Here is a 20137-nt window from a genome sequence, read left to right on the forward strand (position 1 = left end):
ATAAAATCAGTGTCCAGAAAGTCCACCTAAAGAAGCCAGAAAATTAAACACAAAGGAAGTAGAACAGAGATAATAAAGGTAAGTTCAATAATTAATAAAATAGCAAACAGACCAATAATAGAAACAATAAAATAAAAAAGCATTCAAAACATTACCCAACTCTGCCTAGACAGGTCAAGAGGAAAAAAAAACCACACTTGCAAATTACCAAGATCAAGAATGAAAGAGTGAGCCTGACTACAGATCCAACATTAAAAGAACATTAAGGAAACACAAATCATATCAGGCCCATAAATTTGACAACTAAGATGAAATAGAAAAATTCCTTAAAAGACATGAATTATATCAAAACTGACTCAAAAAGAAATAGAAAACCTAAATAGCTCTATATGTATGTCAAGAAGTAAATATGTGCTTAAAAACATTGCTGCAAATACACAGGCACAACAGGCTTCAGTATCAATATCATGCAATCCCCTAGAAAACAGAGAGGAGACACACATTGTATGAGGCTCACACTACCCTGATAACAAAACCCAAAGAGAATCTAAAGGAAAGAAACCCATATATCACTCACAAACCCAGCAGCAAAAATCTTCAATACAATTTTAGAAAAACGAATTCAACAATATATGAAAGAGACAGTACACCATGACCAAGAGGCATTTACCCACAGGATACAAGGTTGGTTCAACATTCAAACATCAGTGAGTGTAATTCTCATATCAACAGAGCAACTTTAATAAGGAGAAAAACATCTTAATAAATTATGCAGAAAAAGCATGTGACAAAATTCAACACTCATTTTAGACTAAAACTTCCTTTAATTTAGTTCCTAGTTTCCTTAACTAGAAAAAAGAAGGGGACTCCCTCAATCTGATACAGAGAGGCTCTTAAATAAAAAACAAAACAAACATCTAGGATACTTAGAGCAAAAGACGGAATGCTTCCCTGTAAGATGGGGAATGAGGCAGGTATGTGTGCTTTCACTACTTTTACTCCTCATACTATAAGTTTACCTAGGAATAAGGAGGAAAGAACTAAGAAGCATAAAGATTGAAAATGAAGAGTAAAACTGTCTTCAGTCATAGAGACGTGTACATCTATATAGAAAATCCCAAGGAATCCACAAAGAAGCTCCAGGAACTAATCAGCGAGTGAATCTATGCAGGTCACAGGATACAAGGAAGTACACAGAAGTCTCTTATATTTCTATGGAGTTGCAGCCAATGAGAGGAGAGGAACACAAATAAGAGAAAGGCCAGCCTGTGTCCGTGGGCTGGACGATGACATTGTTATGGAAGTCCAGCTTGGCCGTGCCTGTGGGTTGGGCGACGATGTTGTTATGAAAGGCCGGCCTGGCTGTGTCCATGGGCTGGATGATATTGTTATGAAAGGCCGGCCTTACCATGTCTGTGGGTTGGACAACGATACTATTACGAAAGGCTGGCCTGGCCATGTCTGTGGGCTGATGACGATGTTGTTATGAAAGGCTGGCCTGGCTGTGTCCATGGGCTGGATGATATTGTTATGAAAGGCCGGCCTTACCGTGTCCGTGGGTTGGACCACAATACTATTACGAAAGGCCAGCCTGGCCGTGTCTGTGGGCTGATGACGATGTTGTTATGAAAGGCTGGCCTGGACGTGTCCATGGGCTGGATGATATTGTTATGAAAGGCCGGCCTTACCGTGTCCATGGGTTGGACCACAATACTATTACGAAAGGCCAGCCTGGCCGTGTCTGTGGGCTGATGACGATGTTGTTATGAAAGGCTGGCCTGGCTGTGTCCATGGGCTGGATGATATTGTTATGAAAGGCCGGCCTTACCGTGTCCGTGGGTTGGACCACAATACTATTATGAAAGGCCAGCCTGGCCATGTCTGTGGGCTGATGACGATGTTGTTATGAAAGGCTGGCCTGGACGTGTCCATGGGCTGGATGATATTGTTATGAAAGGCCGGCCTTACCGTGTCCGTGGGTTGGACAACGATACTATTACGAAAGGCCAGCCTGGCCGTGTCTGTGGGCTGGATGATATTGTTATGAAAGGCCGGCCTGGACATGTCTGTGGGCTGGACGACAATACTGTTATGAAAGGCCGGCCTGGCTGCATCCGTGGGCTGATGACGATATTGTTATGAAAGGCCGGCCTGGCTGCATCCGTGGGCTGATGACGATATTGTTATGAAAGGCCAGCCTGGCCATGTCTGTGGGCTGGATGACGATATTGTTATGATGCCAGTTCTTTAATTTATCCACAGATTCAAGGTAATCCCAAAAAATTACAGAAAGCTTTTTTTTAAAGAAATAATAATTGACAAACTGATTCTAAAATGTATACTGAGTTACAAAGGGGTGTGAGACGAGGAGATGCGTTTGGGCAGCACGGGGGGCAGCACCAGCGTGGCTGGCTGAACACCGTGGCATGGGGCAGGCGAGGCGAGGAACAGCTCGTGGCCACCTCCTGGGTCTCCAGAGTGGACAGTGAGCCAACGAGGACTCTCTGGAACTTCTGCCTGTCGCCAAAGTATGAGAGACATCCTAAAGACGCACTTTCAGGCAGACTCCTGCTGGCAAGGGGAGGCCTCGTGAGGGGCAACGGGGCAGCAAGGCCAAGTGTGGGTCCCACTGGAGGGGGCTCCTCCGGGAAATGGCGACTCCAATCTCAGGCTGGACACTGTTCCAAAGGCCGAGGTGCCTCAGCAAGGGCAACAGAGCAACCCAGGACCAGCAGGGCACTTGGCCCAAGGACACAGGAGCTCACACTGTCAGAGCCAGGGAGTCACCTTCCTCACTAGAAAATGGACTGATGATGTCAGCATTCCCACTCGCCATCACGAGGCAGTTGCCACAACAACAAATAGAGTGCCCCTCCCGCTTGTGTCTCACTTCCCCATCCATCCTCACGGCCACCGAGGGAGGGGGTCCCACTCCATCACCATAGCATGCATGGCTTGGGGAACAGCAGTGGATCCAGTGCAGGGAGACGGATGAGACTGCACCCATCTTATGACCCCAACACCAGCGAGGCCCATGTCAGTGAACCTGTGACCCTCACCTGCCCTGGACTGCTTCAGCCAGGAGCCAAGTGAGGCAGAGAAAGCTGGAAACGCTAGCTGTACATTGAGAGAGCGGGCCCATCTCTCCACATTCAATGTGGGATACAGATGCAATGCCCGGAACCATGACACCCATTTGTCACCTCAAGAGAAGCTGGCCTGAGATTGAATCTGATGCATCAGCAGAGCCAAAAGAAACCAAGTGAACTGGAGCCTTCATCAAACTTCACCTGAAGCCCCACAACCGCTTTACAAAACCCACATATCCCCACAAAGCCAGCTCTGCACGGTTTTGGTGAAAGGCCAGGCAGGCGGCTACAGGGTCCAGGAAACCTGACCCAAGCATCCCTCTCCCAGCACTCCTGTGCGAGGTCTGCGCAGCTGCCGGCTCCGCGGCTCCTGCACTACCAGCCAGGTGGTGCCGTTGCTGCCAGCAGTCAGGTGACTGAGGAGTCTGTGAGGCCTGCCTGGGGGGTGTGTCACCTGAGGCCCATCTGCCCTAGCGCCCTGCCCTAGTCTGCCGGGGCCAGAACCGACCTGAGTACTGAGGCTCTGGCATTTGCTTGTCATTACTTAAGATGCTGTTTAGAAGCACCTCATGTCCTGCATATCTCATACCTGCTCATTTACTCCCATGACCACCTGTGTTTTACAGATGAAGACACAAGGCCCTGAGTCACAAAAGCACCTGCAGGCTGGAGCTGGTGAGCTGGAGTGGGCAGAGGTAGGGTCAGGACCAGCCCAGGCTCCCTGGCACCGGGCCCTGAGCTCTCCCAGCCTCCATGCCAGCTTCCAGGTGACACACTCGCCCTGGAAGGCACCCTGCTGCCCACTCCAGACTCGAGTGGTTAATCGGCACTCCCGCCCCTGTGTTCCTAGTGACTGCAATGCCCCTGCCGGTCCCTCGGCTGAGGGGGCTGTGGGAAGAGCCTGTGGCTGGGCTGGTTTGATTTCCTGGTTCCTGCCCTTTCCCAGTAGGTACACTGCCCCGTCCTAGACCTGGCAACACCCCAGGAGTGACTCCACGTAGACCACGGCCCAGCTTCATGAGCGGGTGACGCCCAAGTCAACACAACGCAGTGGTGTTGGCGCACAGACCCAGGGACCACCCACGGTGGAGGAGGTGGCCAGGGCGAGTGGGCCGGCAAGGCCTGGACTGAGCGGGCCTGGAAGTGAGGCAGGCAGAGGGCAGCGCGGGCAGAAGCCTGAGGCCGTGGGGCTGGAGGGGGTGGTGTGGCCATGAGACAGGTCTACAGTTGTAAGGGTCATGCTGGGCGGACCTGAAAGGCCACAGCACAGACTTTGAGTTTTACTTTACGGGGAGGGAGGCCAGTGGAACATCCTGAGCAGGAACTGATGTGATCAGATCCACATTTTTAAAGATCACTTTGAGCTCTGCATGGACAATCCACTGTCGGGGGCAAGACTAGGGGTGGGGAGGCCAAGAGGAGACAGTGCAGGAGCCCAGGGGCCAAGGCCGGGCCTGGACCAGGAGGTGGAGAGGAGGTGAGAAGTGCGTGGACATGGGGCAGCTCAAGAGGAGTGGACAGGCCAGCCCATGACCGGTGAGGGCAGGGGTGGGGTGGGGTCCTGGAGGTCCCTTCCTTGGCCTGGGACTAACAGGGAGACCCCCGGTCAGTCCAGAAGGACCCTAAGTTAGCAGGCGAGAAGGTGGCAGGGCTGGAGGGACACCTGGGGTTCTGGGGCCCCACTGAGGAGGGATTCCGAGCTGTGGGATATGCAACACCACCAAGGGAGGGGAGGAGGTCAGAGAGGAAAAGAGGCTGGAGTAGATGGATGACGAACCAGCACCAACGAAGGCCAGGGCCCCGGAGAGCATGAGACGGTGAAGAACCAGCACCAGCAAAGGGGAGGGCCCCGGAGAGCATGAGAGGGATGAGGAACCAACACCAGCGAAGGGGAGGGCCCTGGAGAGCATGAGACAGATGAGGAACCAGCACCAACGAAGGGGAGGGCCCCGGAGAGCATGAGAGGGATGAGGAACCAGCACCAGCAAAGGGGAGGGCCCCGGAGAGCATGAGACGGATGAGGAACCAGCACCAGTGAAGGGGAGGGCCCCGGACAGCACGAGACGGATGAGGAACCAGCACCAGTGAAGGCCCTGGAGAGCATGGGCTGCACAGCAGGAGGAAACTTCTAGAAGGAATCAACTCAACAGTAAAAAGAAAAATACCCGATCAGGACATGGGCAAAGGATCTGAATAGACATTCCTTCCAAGAAGATATACAAACGGCTAACAAGCAGATGAAAAGATGCCTGAAGCCTTCAATTACCAGGAAAATGCAAATGAGATCACCACAAGACCCCACTTCACACCCACTAGGATAGCCACATCCAAAAGACATGTAACAACCAGTGCTGGCAGTGAGGTGAGGAGACAGGAACCCTCCAACACTGCTGGCGGGGGCGTAAAATGGGGCAGCTGCTTTGGAAAGTCTGGCAGTTCCTCAAAGGATTACACAAAGAGCCACCATATAACCCAGCAAGTCCAGTCCTGGGGATATATCCAAGACAGGTGAAAATCTACACACGCAAACACCTACCGCAAACATTCACCGCAGCTTTATTCATCATGGTCAAAATGAAGTCACCCAAATGCCCACCAGCTGGTGAATGGGTCTGTCCTTACAGTGAGGCAAAGGGGTGCAGTTCTGCACAAGCTGGTGAATAGGTCTGTCCTCACAGTGCGACAGAGAGGGGGCAGTTCTATATCAGCTGGCGAATGGATCCGTCCTTACAGTGGGAGAGGGGCACAGTTCTGTACCAGCTAGCGAATGGGTGTGTCCTCACAGTGGGACTGAGGGGCACGGTTCTGCACAAGCTGGTGAATGGGTCCATCCTTACAGAGGGACAGAGGGGCGCAATTCTGCACCAGCTGGCAAATGGGTCTGTCCCTACATATGGAGGGCACTGTGAGCCCTCTCTGGCCCCCTCACAGAGCCCTCCATCGGGCACTCCGGGAGGTCAGCTCTTCACACCCTGCTGGCCACCCCTCTGCCACAGGGACTTGCCTTCAATCAAGTGGGATGGGATGAACCGCACACATGGATCATGGTCCTGCCCTGCTTAAGCTCTCACTGCAGGAGGCGGGGCTGTTAGGACTAAGCCCCTGAAAGAGCTGCCAAGCAAGGGCCCACGGTGCTCAACGATCGTCATCCAAGGCTCCTTGAGCCCTTCTGGTGCTGATTCTGACACGCAAATCCCGGGCCAGGAAGGAGAGCACACCTCACGCAGAGCAGCAGCCCAGCTCACCCAGACCCCACTGCCATCGCTGCATGCTGGGCAGTGGGCCAGCAGACTCTCAGCAGCCACCTCTAATGCATCCCCACCAGGGCCACCCAACCTACACCCTCACCACACTGGGGAGGTGAGAGAGAGGCGTCGCTGCATGCCCCAGGCAGATCAGAGAACACAGCCCATGGGAACAAGTGCAAAAGCCCCAAGAGGAGCGGGTCCCCTGTGCCACTGTGGAAAGTAAAAAATTTCCTCTTCAAAGTTTCCCTTCTTACTAAAGAATATATCATAGGTGTTAGAAATAATAGTTTTTTAAAAAAAAAACTAACTTCCTTCAAGCCTCCTTGCTTTTATACTAATAACTCTTTGTTAAGCCCTATCCTATGTAGCTGTTAGATATAAGGGAATAAGTACATCCTATGTCCTTGTACTTTAACCAAGGTATTTGTTCTAAACATGCTCAAGCATGTCCCAGCTCACAGCCTACGTGCCCTCCTTATTTGGAAATGTCATTACTTTTCTAAGTTCTTTCGCAAGCAACTTCCTCTTTTCCTTTTGTTCTCCATTACCTTTACCTATTCAGGAAAGTTTTAAGTTGTTAGCCAATCAGGTCTAAAGGACCCAATGCGTAAGGGATAAATATTCTTGCCTTTCTTTGTTCAATCGTGCTCTCGTGGCAGGAGTGCTAACAGGCAGCACCCCTTCTGCAGAAAGTAAAATTGCCTTGCTGAGAAAATTCTTTGAGTGCTAGTTCTTCTTTTCGGCATCAAGGAACGAGCATTTCTGACAGCCACACACCGGGGGTGCGCCAGCCCACACACCATCTCCAGATCGTGACGGCCCCCAGGGTGGAAGGGAATAGAGCCCAGACAGGAGTGCGTGAGCCGAGCTGCCACTGAGCCCCGCCCACGGGATCGCAACGTGGCCACTGGACTCCAGTGTGGGGGTCTGTGACAGGGATGCCATTGGGGGGGGGGTTCCACACACAGGTGACAGAAATGACCTGGCCACACTGGCCTTGCATGGGATCAGAGAAATGGGCCCCACCTGGTGAGGTTTTTCTGAAGCTGAATGTATTCAGGTGGAAGGACCACCCTTCCTCCTGAGACTGGGTCCTCCTACACTGCAGGGCTGGAAAGCCTTTTCCCTGATGAAATGATGGCGGCCACGGATGAAGGTATATTCTTTAAACGTCCTTAGTTGGCGACTTCGTCAATGTGGAGGAAATATAGAACCGGCAACCACGTTGGTCTCAAAAGTTATTTTTAAATGTTAACCGTCCATGATACGGGAGCATCAGAGGGGCCATAGAAGGCTCTAGATAAGCCATGCCAAGCAGGCTAGGCCCACAGCTGGCCATGCAGGGAGGGTCGGAAAAGCACTAAGGCGAGTTTCCAGACCTGAGAGCTAAGGCCGGCCCAGGGGAGAGCCAAGGTGCCGGGATACTCGGTCCTCAGACCAGGGCAGTCTCCTACTCCACGCCGGGGTCCCCTCTCCTCTCCAAGGCCCACAGCAGGTGGTGTCGGTCTTCAGCGAACCAGGCCGGGTGGCCCAGGATGCGCACATGAGGGCCAGGGTCCTGACGTGCCCATCCCACCTGGCCCTTGTGACCTAACCCAGGAGTCGGGCAGCGGCACCAAGTTCTAAGCGCAGCAGCTTCACTGGGAACCTGCCCACCACACTGAAGAGACGGGAGAGCCACAGACCCGGCCCAGAGTTACACAAGTTATCTGCATCAACAGGGCCCTCTGAGAGGCCACGCATTTCCTGAGCCCGAGCACCCCAGAGCCCAGGTGCGACCAGCAGGTCCACAGTCCCTCACTGAGGTCTGACTCTGCAAATACGCGTGGGTGTGAGGAAGGCTGGCGGGAATACCGACATGCTAACAGCAGCTCCCAGGCATCCTGCATCCAAATTCCCTATCATGAGCCTACGTCACTGTCACATCAGAAAACACTAAGTTTCAGTTTTATAAAAGAGCTTAAAAAAAAAAAAAAAAAAAAAGCTAAGAATAGAACTGCCCTGAACATCTGCAAAGGGTGCTCTGCAGCTGGTGCATGAGGCTGTGTAGCAGGCGCCTGTGGATTTTGAATGGAGCCGCCGTGAGGAGGAGCAGAGACTCCAGCACCCTCCACCCTTGTGGGAGCCGTGGCCCTCCCAGCCTCCTCAGTTCTGGCCCTTTCAGGGTGCGAGGCTGGTGTGGCCACCAGTTCTGCACAGGGGAGTGCGAGGACAACGTCCCAGTGCAGTGGCCTGGGGCTGGCAGGGGTCCTTGGAGCTGCGGGCATCCCGCTCACTGCAGGGCGGGACACAGGCCAGCACAGGAGGTCACAGCAGCAAGTGCAGTGGGGGCCAGCTGGAGGGGAAAAGTATAGACTGCTAGCGTCCCCTCGGACCCCAGAGTGCCACTCTAACCACACCCAGGGCAGATGCTCCCTTCCCTCTCCTCCCCAGCCCAGCCAGCGCTCAGACTTAGCAGACAGCACCCGAGGCACCCGAGGCATCCCAGACCAGCCCAACCCAGGGCAGGCCGCTGGGCACCCCTCAAGGAAAGTCCAGTGGGAGCCCGCCAAGGCTCAGCTCCCCGAAAGGGCAGAAGCAAGATCGGACGCCCCACTCCAACCTAGCCCATGGCCGTGCAAATGGTACATCTGTGTCACCTCCTGTGTCCATAGCTGAGCAGGCCCCAACAGGGAGCCTTCAAACGTGACAAAGACACATTTGGAGCATGTTGGCAGGGAAAAGCGTGTGCCAGCAGGCATGCACCCCCTGACCTTAGCACACAGGTGCACCTGGGCTTCTACGTCGGGGCAGAGTGCACCTGTGCGCCCTGTGGAGGGCACCTGCAGGCTGAGGGCCCAGTCTCAGGTTCACAGCACTGACTAGGCTTATCCGCAGGTGCGTGTGCGTATGTGCGCACATGTGTGTCCAGGCAGCTGTGCGTAAGCAGCTGTGTGGACAAAGCCCGTGTGCCCAGGAGGACCACACTCCCGCCCCCGCCCCCCAATGTGCACCATGCCCAGGCAAAGAGATACCATGGCCCACACACTCACAGGCTGTCCCGAAGCTCCTGCGTGTCACTCGGTGTCCCTAAGGACTGAAGGCTCCGCTCCAAGGAGGTCACTGCCCGAGAGAAGAGGGACAGGGTGAGGGCAGAAGGAGCTTCCCTGCCCCCTGCTACTCCATATGGGTGGCCTACTGCAGCCTGGGCAGGGTGAGCAGAGCCCAAGGACCAGTGCTTGAGCCAGGGCAGACCACCTAAGTGGCCTGGAGGCCAGGGCCCACACTGCCTCAGCACAAGGTCACGCCCGCCAGAACCCCTCCCCAGCTGGCCTGCAACAGGTGCTCAGGTCCACATGCAGCTCAGGGGCTCTGAGGAGCTGCCTCCAGCAGTCTTGCCCTGGCTCTGGGGACAGCTTCTCTCCACCCTGCTCCCCTCACCCCGTCCCTTGCCCCTCCCCTGGCCATGGCTCTCATCCCTGCCCTCAGCCTCAGTGACCTCTGGTCTGCACGTCTGAGAGGCCCTGGGATGCTCCTTCCTCCACTGGGCTCCATCCAGATCACACAAAAGGTGTCAAGAAGGAGCAGCATGGGGTCAGGGAGAGGAGCCAGCAGCGTGCAGGAGCAGCCAGCGGGAGCAGTACCCGGCCCTGACCCAGCCCTCGCTCCTTCCCACCCACGAAACCCGGGACTGCACCGCAGGACAGCCTGAGGGGGGAAGCCATCCAGCACCCTCGCCTCCAACGTCGCATCAGTGGACCCACGAAACCCGGGACTGCACCGCAGGACGGCCTGAGGGGGGAAGCCATCCAGCACCCTCGCCTCCAACGTCGCGTCAGTGGACCCACGAAACCCGGGACTGCACCGCAGGACAGCCTGAGGGGGGAAGCCATCCAGCACCCTCGCCTCCAATGTCGCATCAGTGGTCCAGGGTGCCTGGATGGAGGGGCAGGCCCAGGCCAGACGCACACTCACCACTGGAGTTGATTCGGAAGACGTTGGCCGACATCTCCTGGAACAGCTCCTGGAGGTTGCACGGATCGACCTGGGTGGCTGGGATAAGACAGGGAGGAGGAGAGAACACAGGCTGAGGGTGAAGCCTGCAGGCCCAGCTCTGCTAACCGCTCTGGGCAGCCCCCAGGGGCAGGGACCCGAGAGGCAGCAGAGTGGCCCTGAACCCCCTCACTGCCTTTGCGGCTTGGCCACCCTGGAGTCAGTGCTGGACACCCGCACCTGCCTTCACAGTACCTTCAAGCTGGAAGGAAGGAGAGAGGAAGGCAGGGGGTGGTCCCTCAGAAAGGCAGCACCCTGAGTTTCCATACACCGCAGCAGCTGGCGTGTGTGCCCGGAAGCTATGAGCACCTGCACGTGGAGGCTCAGAGCAGCATCACTAAGAGTCAAAGCACAGCCCCGCTGATGAAGCAACAGAAACAAGGTCCAGCTCTGCACCAGCAGCTCAGCATTGGAAACAGAAACACTGGTTTCCGCACAATGCAGCTGAGCCCTAAGCGCAGCATGCATGGAGATGAAAGCCAGCAGGAAAAGGCCATACGCCGCACGGTTCCACACATCTACCATGTCGGAATAGACCAATCCTAGGACAGAGCCAGGGCAGGGGCAGTGAGAGGGAGGAATGGGCATGACTGCTGATGGGTACAGGGGTCCTCTTGGGGGTGATGGAAACATTTTAGAATTAGAAAGTGGTGATTATAGAATGCTGAATATTCTAACAGACACTGAGCTGTATGCTTTAATATGGATAAGATGGTGAATTCTGAGTGACTAAGTTTTATCTCAATTTTTAAAAATCTACAGAACATTATGAGGACAGCAAGTCCTCATGAGGACATGGTGGATGGAACGCTCGCCCGCTGCATGGTGAGGATAAACGGCACGGCCACCATGGGAAGGGTCTGCAGGCTGCACACACTCGCCCTCTGGTTCACCCCCCAGTCAGCATCTTGGGCATTTACACAGAGGAGCAGAGCACACATCAAAGCACATCGAAACACTCGCTGCCCGCCCGCCCTCCAGCCAGCAGCCCCAGGGTTTACACAGAGGAGCAGAGCGCACATCCAGAGAAGCTCCTGAAGAGCACTCCCAGCTCCCAGCAGCTTGATTGCTACCAGCCCACACCCGGAGAGAGGGCTGGTGTCCAAGAGACACCGGGGAAGGGACAGCCACACGGGGCCTGTGTGCAAGGAAACTCCAGGCACACAACACGGTGAATCTCAGAAACACTGTTCAGAAACCAGAGCGAACGGGGCGAAGGTCCAGAACGACCAAGGCAATCCCCGGGGCCTCTGGGCCAGGCTGGGGAACTGGGGCAGGGCCGGAGGGACCCTCCTGGGTGAGGGCCTGCCCTGTGCCTGGACAGAGCTGTGGGTTACACATCTGTCACAACGCCCAGAATGGCACACTTAGGAGCTGTGCAGTTCGCTGTACATAAATGAAAGAAAAGTAAACGGCAAGTAAAGCAGCGTTCAGAAGGAAGCACGGAGGGCCGAGCTCGCTCCTAAGTGCATGCAGGTGGAGGCACTAAAGGTGCGATTAAACCAGGTAGAGACTCCAGGCTCGCATCCAGATGGCAGCTACGTGGGTGTCTGTGCAGTTCTTTCAACTTTCTCTGCAAGTTTACAATTTTCCATATTAAAATTTAGTAATAAAAGAACGTGGTTTGAGGTCTACAAACAGGTGTGAGGGCTAGAAGACGCTGGGGTGCCGGGGGGACCCTCCCAACACCAATCCTGTCTGGGCTGCCCTGAGGTGGCCCGGCATGAAGGGACACAGCACCCCTGGCTGGATATCTGGGTTTCCACCAGGACAAGGCCCAAGCCCAGCTCTGCTTGGGGTCTCTGAGCTGCCTGGCCAGGGCAGGGCTGACCCTGGCACTCCATCTGGGTGCACACAGGCCTGTCCACGTATGCTCTGTGCACCCCTGGCTCCCCAGAAAGTCCTGGCCCCCTGCACACTTTCCGTCCAGCTACCTCCACCCTGCCCCAGCCCCAGGCCTCCCGGTCCAGCAGCCGCACTCATGGCAAGGCCTGGAGAAAGGAGGAACTGCCAGGCGGCCTCCAGGAGGGCGAGGCCTGAGGGACGGCCCCCCATCACCCAGCCCCCACCACCCCTCGATGTCACCATGGCCCAGCCTAGCAAGGTCAAGCCAGGGCCTCAGTTGCATTAGTAGAACAACGAGAATGAGGATGAGTTAAATCAAGTTTAGCCTAAAGGCACCTCCTTACATATTTTCAGTTCAGCCTAAAGGTTTATCTGTACATCTTGAGCTATGACAACAGGGAGTGTAAATGGACCATGGTCTATACTTGTAACAATCACTGAATTTTGGCCAAACAAAGCCAACTGCTGGAACTGTGTTCAAATAAGGCAAATGCCAAGCTGTAACGGATCTGTTTCCATGCCTCGCTACCATTTTCTGTATGTCACTTTCCTTTTGCTGTCCAAAATCTTCTACCCCATGGCTGTGCTGGAGTCTCTGAGCCTACTCTGGTTCGGGAGGCTGCCCAATTCATGAATTGTTCACTGCTTAACTAAACTCCTTTAAATTTATTTCAGCTCAAGTTTTTCTTTTATCATGGAACAAGCTCTGGCAGGAGCACAAGAACCTATCCCAGGGCCCAGGATCACTCTCCCCATTCACAAATGGGCAGGTGACCTGCTCAAGGTCACAGGCCAGTAAGCGGCACACACAGGGAGGGGGGCAGCAGGGGGGATGGGACACAAAACAAAAAGAATTGCCAGAAATAATGACCAAAAGTACCCAAATTTTATGAAACTATAAACTCGGAGATTCAAAAATTTAACCAATCCACAAGCAGAATAAATACATATTTTTTAAATCCAAGGTACATTATAGGCAAACTGCAGAAAAACAGTGATAAAGAAACCTGAAAAGTGGCCTGGAGAAAAAACTGCACATTTCATGAGGAAGAAAAAACATAAGAAGGACTTGACCCTTTAGTCAGAAACTGTGGAAGCTGAAAGACAATGGAAGGATGTTTTTAATGTGCTGGACGGAAAAACCTGCAACTAGAATTCTACAACCACTGGAAACAGATTTCAAACACGGGCAGATTTTGACAAGCAAAAGTGAAAAGGATTGGTTCCAACCAGATGTGAAGTACGGGAAATGTTAGAAGCAGCTAGTTAGGGTGAAAGTAACAGCAAGAAACCTGGATCTCCCTGAAGAATTAAAGAACGCCAGAATGGTAAATAGAAAAAAGATACGTTCATTTATTTAAAACATTATCGATTGTGAAAGCAAAATCCGCAACTATGTGCCGGGGTCATCATGTGTTATAAATCACACATGGTCCTGAATGTACTGAAACCACATCAACGAGGCAGGGTCATCAGATGTTATAAATGACATGTGATCCTGAATGTACTGAAACCACCTCAACGAGGCGGGGTCATCGTGTTATAAATGACCCTCGGTCCCGAATGTATTGAAACCACGTCAACGAGGTGGGGTCATCATGTGTTATAAATGACGTGTGGTCCTGAATGTACTGAAACCACATCAATGAGGCGGGCGTGGGACACAGAAGTGCATTCCTGTGTGGCCGATCCACCACACAGGACATAATACGGTGCTACTTGAAGGCGGGCTGCGGAAAGTTAAAGATCTATGCTGTAAACTCTAAAGCAACCACTAAAAAAAGAAACAAACAGGAATCTCTCATAAGCCCACAGTGGAGATAAAATGGAATGCTAAATAGCACTCAATTCTACTCCAAAAAAAAAAGGAAGGAAGAGAAAGAAAATAAAAAGGGGGAAAAAAGGAAATATAGAAAGCAAACATCAAGACAGTAGAGTTAAAGCCAAACATGAAGGCCTTACACTTAATGATGCATGAGCCGAACACGGCTCGTCCACTCCAGTAGCCATCAACCCCTTGCGGCAATTTAAATGTAGATTTTAATTAATTAAAATTAAATAAAATGGTAAACTCGGTTGCTTCCTGCACTAGCCACATTTCAAGTGCCCAGGAGCCCCATGTGGCAAATGGCTGTCACAATGAAGAATGCAGATGACAGGGCCTTTCATCATTACCAAAAATCCTACTGGACAGAGGCACTGCTTTCACCATTCCGACCAAAAAGCAGAGCTTCTCCGATGAGAGTAAAAGCAAGATTCCGGCCAGGCGTGGCGGCTCATGCCTGTAATCCCAACACTTTCCGAGGCTAAGATAGGAGGATCACTTGAGCCTAGAAGTTCAAGATCAGCCTGGGCCACACAGTGAGATCCCTTTCTATAAAAAAATAAAAATTGGCCAGCTGTGGTGATGTACACCTGCAGTCTCAGCTACTTGAAATGCTGAGGTGGGAAGACTGCTTGAACCTGGGAGATCGAGGCTGCAGTGAGCCTTGATCACACCACTACATTTTAGCATGGACAACAGAGAAAGACACCCTGTCTCAAAAAAAAAAAAAAAAAAAAAAAGGCAATATCTTGCTCTACAGTATATACAAGAAGCCCACTTCATACATAAAATCAGATGAAATTATAAGTAAAAATTAGAAAAATATATCATGTAAACAGTAATCATAAAAAGCTGGAATGGCTACACTAATATCAGAGTAGAATTCAGAACCACAAATATATAGAAATAAAAGAAGGACACTTTCAACACAGATGGTCAACTAAGATAAAACAATTCTAAGTATGTATGCACCTAATGTCACAGCTTGAAAATAAATGAAGCAAAAACTGATAGAACTGGAAAGAAACACACAAATCCACAGTTACAGGCAGCACGGTCAGCAGAGCAAGCAGACACAAGAGCATAGAGGCCACAGAAACTCCAACACCATCAACCAGCCTAACCCACGCAACAGGAGAATACACATTCCTGCCAAACGCACGTGGAACATTCACTAAGACAGACTCTATTTTAGGCCATAAAGCAAGTCTTGACATAGTTATAATCGCTGAAATCATACAAAATACATTCTCTGAAAAGAGAACTAGAAATCAGTAACAGAAAGTTATCTGTGAATGACATAATCATCTGAAATTACACACTTCTAAATAATCATGTGTAACAGAAATCAAAGAGAAATTAGGAAATAACTGAATGAAATAAAAACACAAGATATTAAAATGTGTATCAGTAAAGCAATGTATACAGGGAAGTGTATAGCAATAAATACTTAGAAAAAAAAAGATCTCAAGTCAATAATCTGACAAAAGCATTAACCCAAAGTAAGTAGGAGAAAGAAATAATAAAGGTGAGCAGAAACCAATTAAATCAACATCAAATCAATAGAGAAAACTAATGATATCAACATCTGGACCTTTCAAATGATTAATAAAATCAATCGATTTACATGGGAATAATACTGAGATGATAAAATTATTCAGATCAAGATGAATTGATCTTGATCTTAATTAACTGGGCATATCTTTAAAAGTCACACCAACCCTACGGCCAGCAATTCAACTTGCAGGTAATAATCCCCCCACAACAAAATGCAAACATTTGTCCGTACAAAGATCCTACAGAAATGCTCACAGCCTCTTTCTGCCTACCAGCCAAAAGCTGGAGAACACGAAAGCATCCATCGATAAGTGGAAACACAGGCCGTGCTATGTCCAAAGACATGCCTGCCACCCAGCAATAAAGCCAGGACTCGGCGCAACCGTGCTTTCTAGAAACGGCTGTTGAGTCACAGCATAACCTCAAGACTGAGGGAGCCGCGGGGAGTGCTGTCCTGTCACCAGGCAGGCTGTGGGGCCTCCCCCAAGCACTGCCTCTGCTACTGCTGGGGGTCCACGGTCACGAGGCAGAGGCTGCCTCATCCCACACCACCACGGCGCTCCTGCGACACCGCAGCCCCGCCAACCACAGCACAGGCCTCCTGCCGCTTCCAGCCCCGACTGGGCCAACTCATCACTACATGCAGGACGCCACATCCTGGTCTCAGGAAGCGCCCATTCCCACATATCCCACGGCTGCCACTGGAGCACAGGTTTTTTGGGTCCGGGAACCCTCAGAGGGACGGCCACCCAGCTGAAGACCCTGGCTTCACAGGCCGTTAGCAACAATCCCGTGACTCTGGCTGGGGACCTAAGGGAGGTCCAGAGAGGGACCCCTCATTCCCAGTCCTGTCCCCAACACCCATTCCCAGGAGAAGGAAGAAAAATTCATTTCCCAGATTCCATCTTCACACCATCTGAGCAACTTCACTAACACTCCATAAAACAAAACAAAACGTCAGCAGCACTTCTCGGGACTTCTCTCTGCCATCCCCATCCCCACCCTCCAGCTCTGCTGTGAACACGGATAACGGGACACCCTAAAACGCCAAAAGGCGGCAGGCACGCTCCCTGCCAGTGCTGCGTCCCCCCACCTCTCACTGCAGGCCACACTTACCTGCCCGCTGCAGACGAAGGCCTCTGATGAACACTCGGCCGTGTGTGGGATTACAAGGGTCTGGGTCCCCACCTACTCTTCACTGAACCAGGTCTCAAGGCAATGCAGCCCCAGCACGAGGGGGTCCCCAGGGCAGGAGCTTGAGGAGGGCACCCACACAGCCACTCCACAGTGGGCACCGAGCCCCCCTGGACAGCCAACACCCACCCCAAGCCTGCCTGGCTGCCTGGACCACTGGGCGAGCTGACAGGCTGCCAGGCTCTGCTGCCACCAGGCATGACACTGGCCAGGCAGTTCCCCAGTTGCCGGAGGGGATGAGCTGAAGGATGAGCCAGAGCAGCGGCCCTGCCGTGCAGCACCCTCCTCCTCTGCGACCAGCCCTCCTCTGGACAGCTGCGCAGGGGGTGTCTCCAACACACATGGCAACAGTCCTGCACCATGCAGGCAACTCCGCAGAGGACTGAGAGGGCTAGAGGCGCTTCCCAACAGGGGCTGATGACGCAGCCGGAGAGCTGGGGAGTGAAAGCTCATTCTGGGGCAGGGTTGGGGCCAGACTGGCCAGCACAGGGCTGGGTTTGTGGCCAGGGTCGGGGCCTCACGCTCCAGGAAGGCGGACGGCATCAGGAAGGAGGCGTCCATGAAGGCTGGGGCGCAGGGGTGGTGCTCAGGCCTTGGAAGATGGAGACAGGCGAGCACCAGTCCAAAAAGAACACGGGGCCACATAAGAGAAGTGAGGTTTGCCGGGGCCTCCTGTGCACCAGCCCTGGCCGAGGCATGTCCCGTGTTTCCTCGTGATGGCGGGAACCCTACTAGAGGAGGAAGCGGAGGCTCCAAGGATCACAGAGCAGACAGAGGCACATGGGGCATGGCTCCACTCACAGGAAACGTCCAGAACAGGCAAAGCCGCAGGCAGACCGCAGACTAGAGCTGCCAGGGCTGGGGGAGCTGAGGGTGGGGTGACTGCCTAGGGCCAGGGATCCCTTTTGGGAGATGGAAATGCTCTGGAATTGAGACGGTGGCGGTGGCTGCACAGCACTGGGAATGAACTAGCATCACCAGGTTGAAGACTTTAAAAGGGTGAAACGACAAACTTTGATGTGTGACTATTATGTCAATAAAGAAAGAAAATAATAAGGCTGTGGCACTCACCAAAGGCCCCAGAGCTGGGAAAGGCAGGGCCTGGCGGGTTTGTTCCAGCTCAGTCCCAAGGGTGCCATCCCCTCTCGACCTCAGCCTTCTCACCACTGTCTGGATCTCAAAGGACCTCTCTAGCCCTTTGCCTCAGACCCCAGGGCTGCATGACCCAGCCCACACGCAGGCAGGGCCTGCAGTCTGCTCGGACTTCACACCCCACGGATGACACCACGTGCCTAGACACCTCCTTGGGCCCAGAGGGGAAGCCACAACACAGCATGGGGCTGGTGTCAGAGAAGGAGCAGTGTGTACTTGCTTCTGTTGGCTTTTTAAGTTCTTAATACACTTTAGGGAGCCTGTTTCAAAGTCAAAGACGAGGTATGCAATTAGAGAAATGCCCCTCAAGGCCTAACTCCAGAGCCTGCCTGGGTCGGAAAAGGAGGCGCTCACAAAACACTCTCACACTCCCCCAGACCCCTCCCCTGCCCCCCGACGCCTCCCATCTGTCCACACGTGGCTCCACCCTCTCAGATGCAGAGCCTGACATTGGGGAGGGAGTTGAAGTGGCACAGTGGGGACTGAGAGAGGCCAAGAACATTGAGAGTGCCCTCAAGTGCCCCCTTCCCAGCCTCCCTGCACCCGCCCCGCCAGGCCTGGCCGGGTAGTCTTCTTCGGAGTAACAATCCAGGCCCACATCTCCTGCCAAGGCAAGGGCAAAGGGACTCCTGTTCACAGGAAATAAAGGCTCATCCTTGATGAGCATGGAGAGGAGTAAAGCGCAGGCAGTGGTGGAGAGGCCACCTGGGGCTGCAGGCACATCCCAGGACGGCCCTGGCAGGCTAGCAGGCAGGCCGGCAAGGGGCCCTGGGGCCTGACCCCACCCTCCAACCCGAAGCAGAGCGCACGCCTGGGGCGCATCCAGACACACGGCTGGGGCCAGAGGTCTTGGACACAGGCAGGACAGCACGAGGTAGAAGAGGATATGAAGCCATCCCACCACCTCCCGCCCGGGACCACCTCCTCCTCTTCCACACCAGCGAGGTCACCCCCGTCAGTGTCACTGTCCATCAGCCACTCACTGCCCGGCAGGCTGCAATGAGCCCTCCTGCAGCCCAGGCCTTTTGCGGAGTACCACGGACTGTGCCTCTACCTTAGCCACCTCCTCCATCATCCCGTTAATTACCCAGTGCCCAGCACAACACCGGCTCACTCAGCACCCTCAGCCCTGACAGCACCAGGAAACCCACTCGAACCCTGTGAGGAGGGCAGGAGGCCTTCTTCATGTAAAAGCCAGAGACAAGCAGCCCACAGCCCATGACAGCAGTGCTCTGTGTCACCCCAGTCCCAGGCCCTGCCGGCCGCCTACAATACGGGCTGACCTCACTGCTGGGGCGACTGAGCCACTACAGCGGCTGCCAGAGAGCAGAGCCCCTGTCCTCGGACACAGCAAAGGGGAGGCCCTGGGGCCAGCTATCCCACTGACGGCCAAAGAGGGGCTCCCCCACGGCCCCCAACTGTGCCAAGAGAAAGGGCTGCCCCATAAAGACCTCCCTCAAGCTGAAACAGTCAAGCCCGAGCAAGTTCCGGCAGCAACGCCGAGTGACTCGGGGCCGGGACTGCCACTGCCTGCTACCTCATCCTGCGGCTGAGCAGGAGGCCTCAGCGCCTGTGACCAGAGATGCCTACTGAGGTCTGCCCCGTCCAGGTGGGGCTGGGAGTACTTGCTCAGATCCTCTTCCAGACACTGTCAGCTCCACCACAGCCAGCACTGCGGTCCTCGCCACACACTCGGCTCAGGTATGGGGGCAGATCCCAGCCAATGTCTTGAGGGGAACCTTGGCCCACTGCAGCCCAGTGCTCTAGGGACCCATCCAGTCCCAGGGCAGGGCATGTCCAGGCAGCTTCCACACCAGGATGGAGGCCTCATCGCCCACAGCTGGAATCCAGTGCAGGAACCAGGCTGCCGCCCTCCTCTTCAAGATCTCCTATAGCACGGCCTCGTGCAACAGTCAAGAGGCCTGAGTGCATGCCGTGTCTATGCCCAGCACCTGTCCCAGCACCTGTCCGGACACCTGTCCCAGCACCTGTCCAGGCCCACCACAGCAAGAGCTCAGACACCATGCCTACGCCCCGCACCTGTCCAGGCAACTGTCCCAACACCTGTCCGGACCCACCACAGCAGGAGCTCAGACGCTGGGCCCACGCTGACCTCCTGCGGACCTCCCTGACCCATCAGACACCAATAAAGCGATGCTCTCCCTGGGAAAAGGGACTCTGCCTGAGCCTCAGCC

General features: G+C 53.8%; 1 protein-coding gene across 25 annotated transcripts in view; it reads right to left on the reverse strand.

Moving 5' to 3' along the window:
- The window catches only part of TSNARE1 (t-SNARE domain containing 1), a 133133-nt gene that overhangs the window by 53470 nt on the left and 59526 nt on the right, over nt 1-20137 (reverse strand). For all 25 annotated transcript variants that reach the window (XM_055347962.2, XM_055347968.2, XM_055347976.2 and 22 more), the window contains 2 exons: nt 10292-10369; nt 9370-9439 (listed from right to left, as the gene is read on the reverse strand). In XM_055347962.2, the coding sequence (XP_055203937.2) occupies nt 9370-9439; nt 10292-10369 (148 nt within the window). The remainder of the gene's footprint in view (nt 1-9369; nt 9440-10291; nt 10370-20137) is intronic.

Source organism: Gorilla gorilla, chromosome 7, assembly GCF_029281585.2.
Source record: "Gorilla gorilla gorilla isolate KB3781 chromosome 7, NHGRI_mGorGor1-v2.1_pri, whole genome shotgun sequence".
Lineage (NCBI taxonomy): Eukaryota > Metazoa > Chordata > Mammalia > Primates > Hominidae > Gorilla > Gorilla gorilla.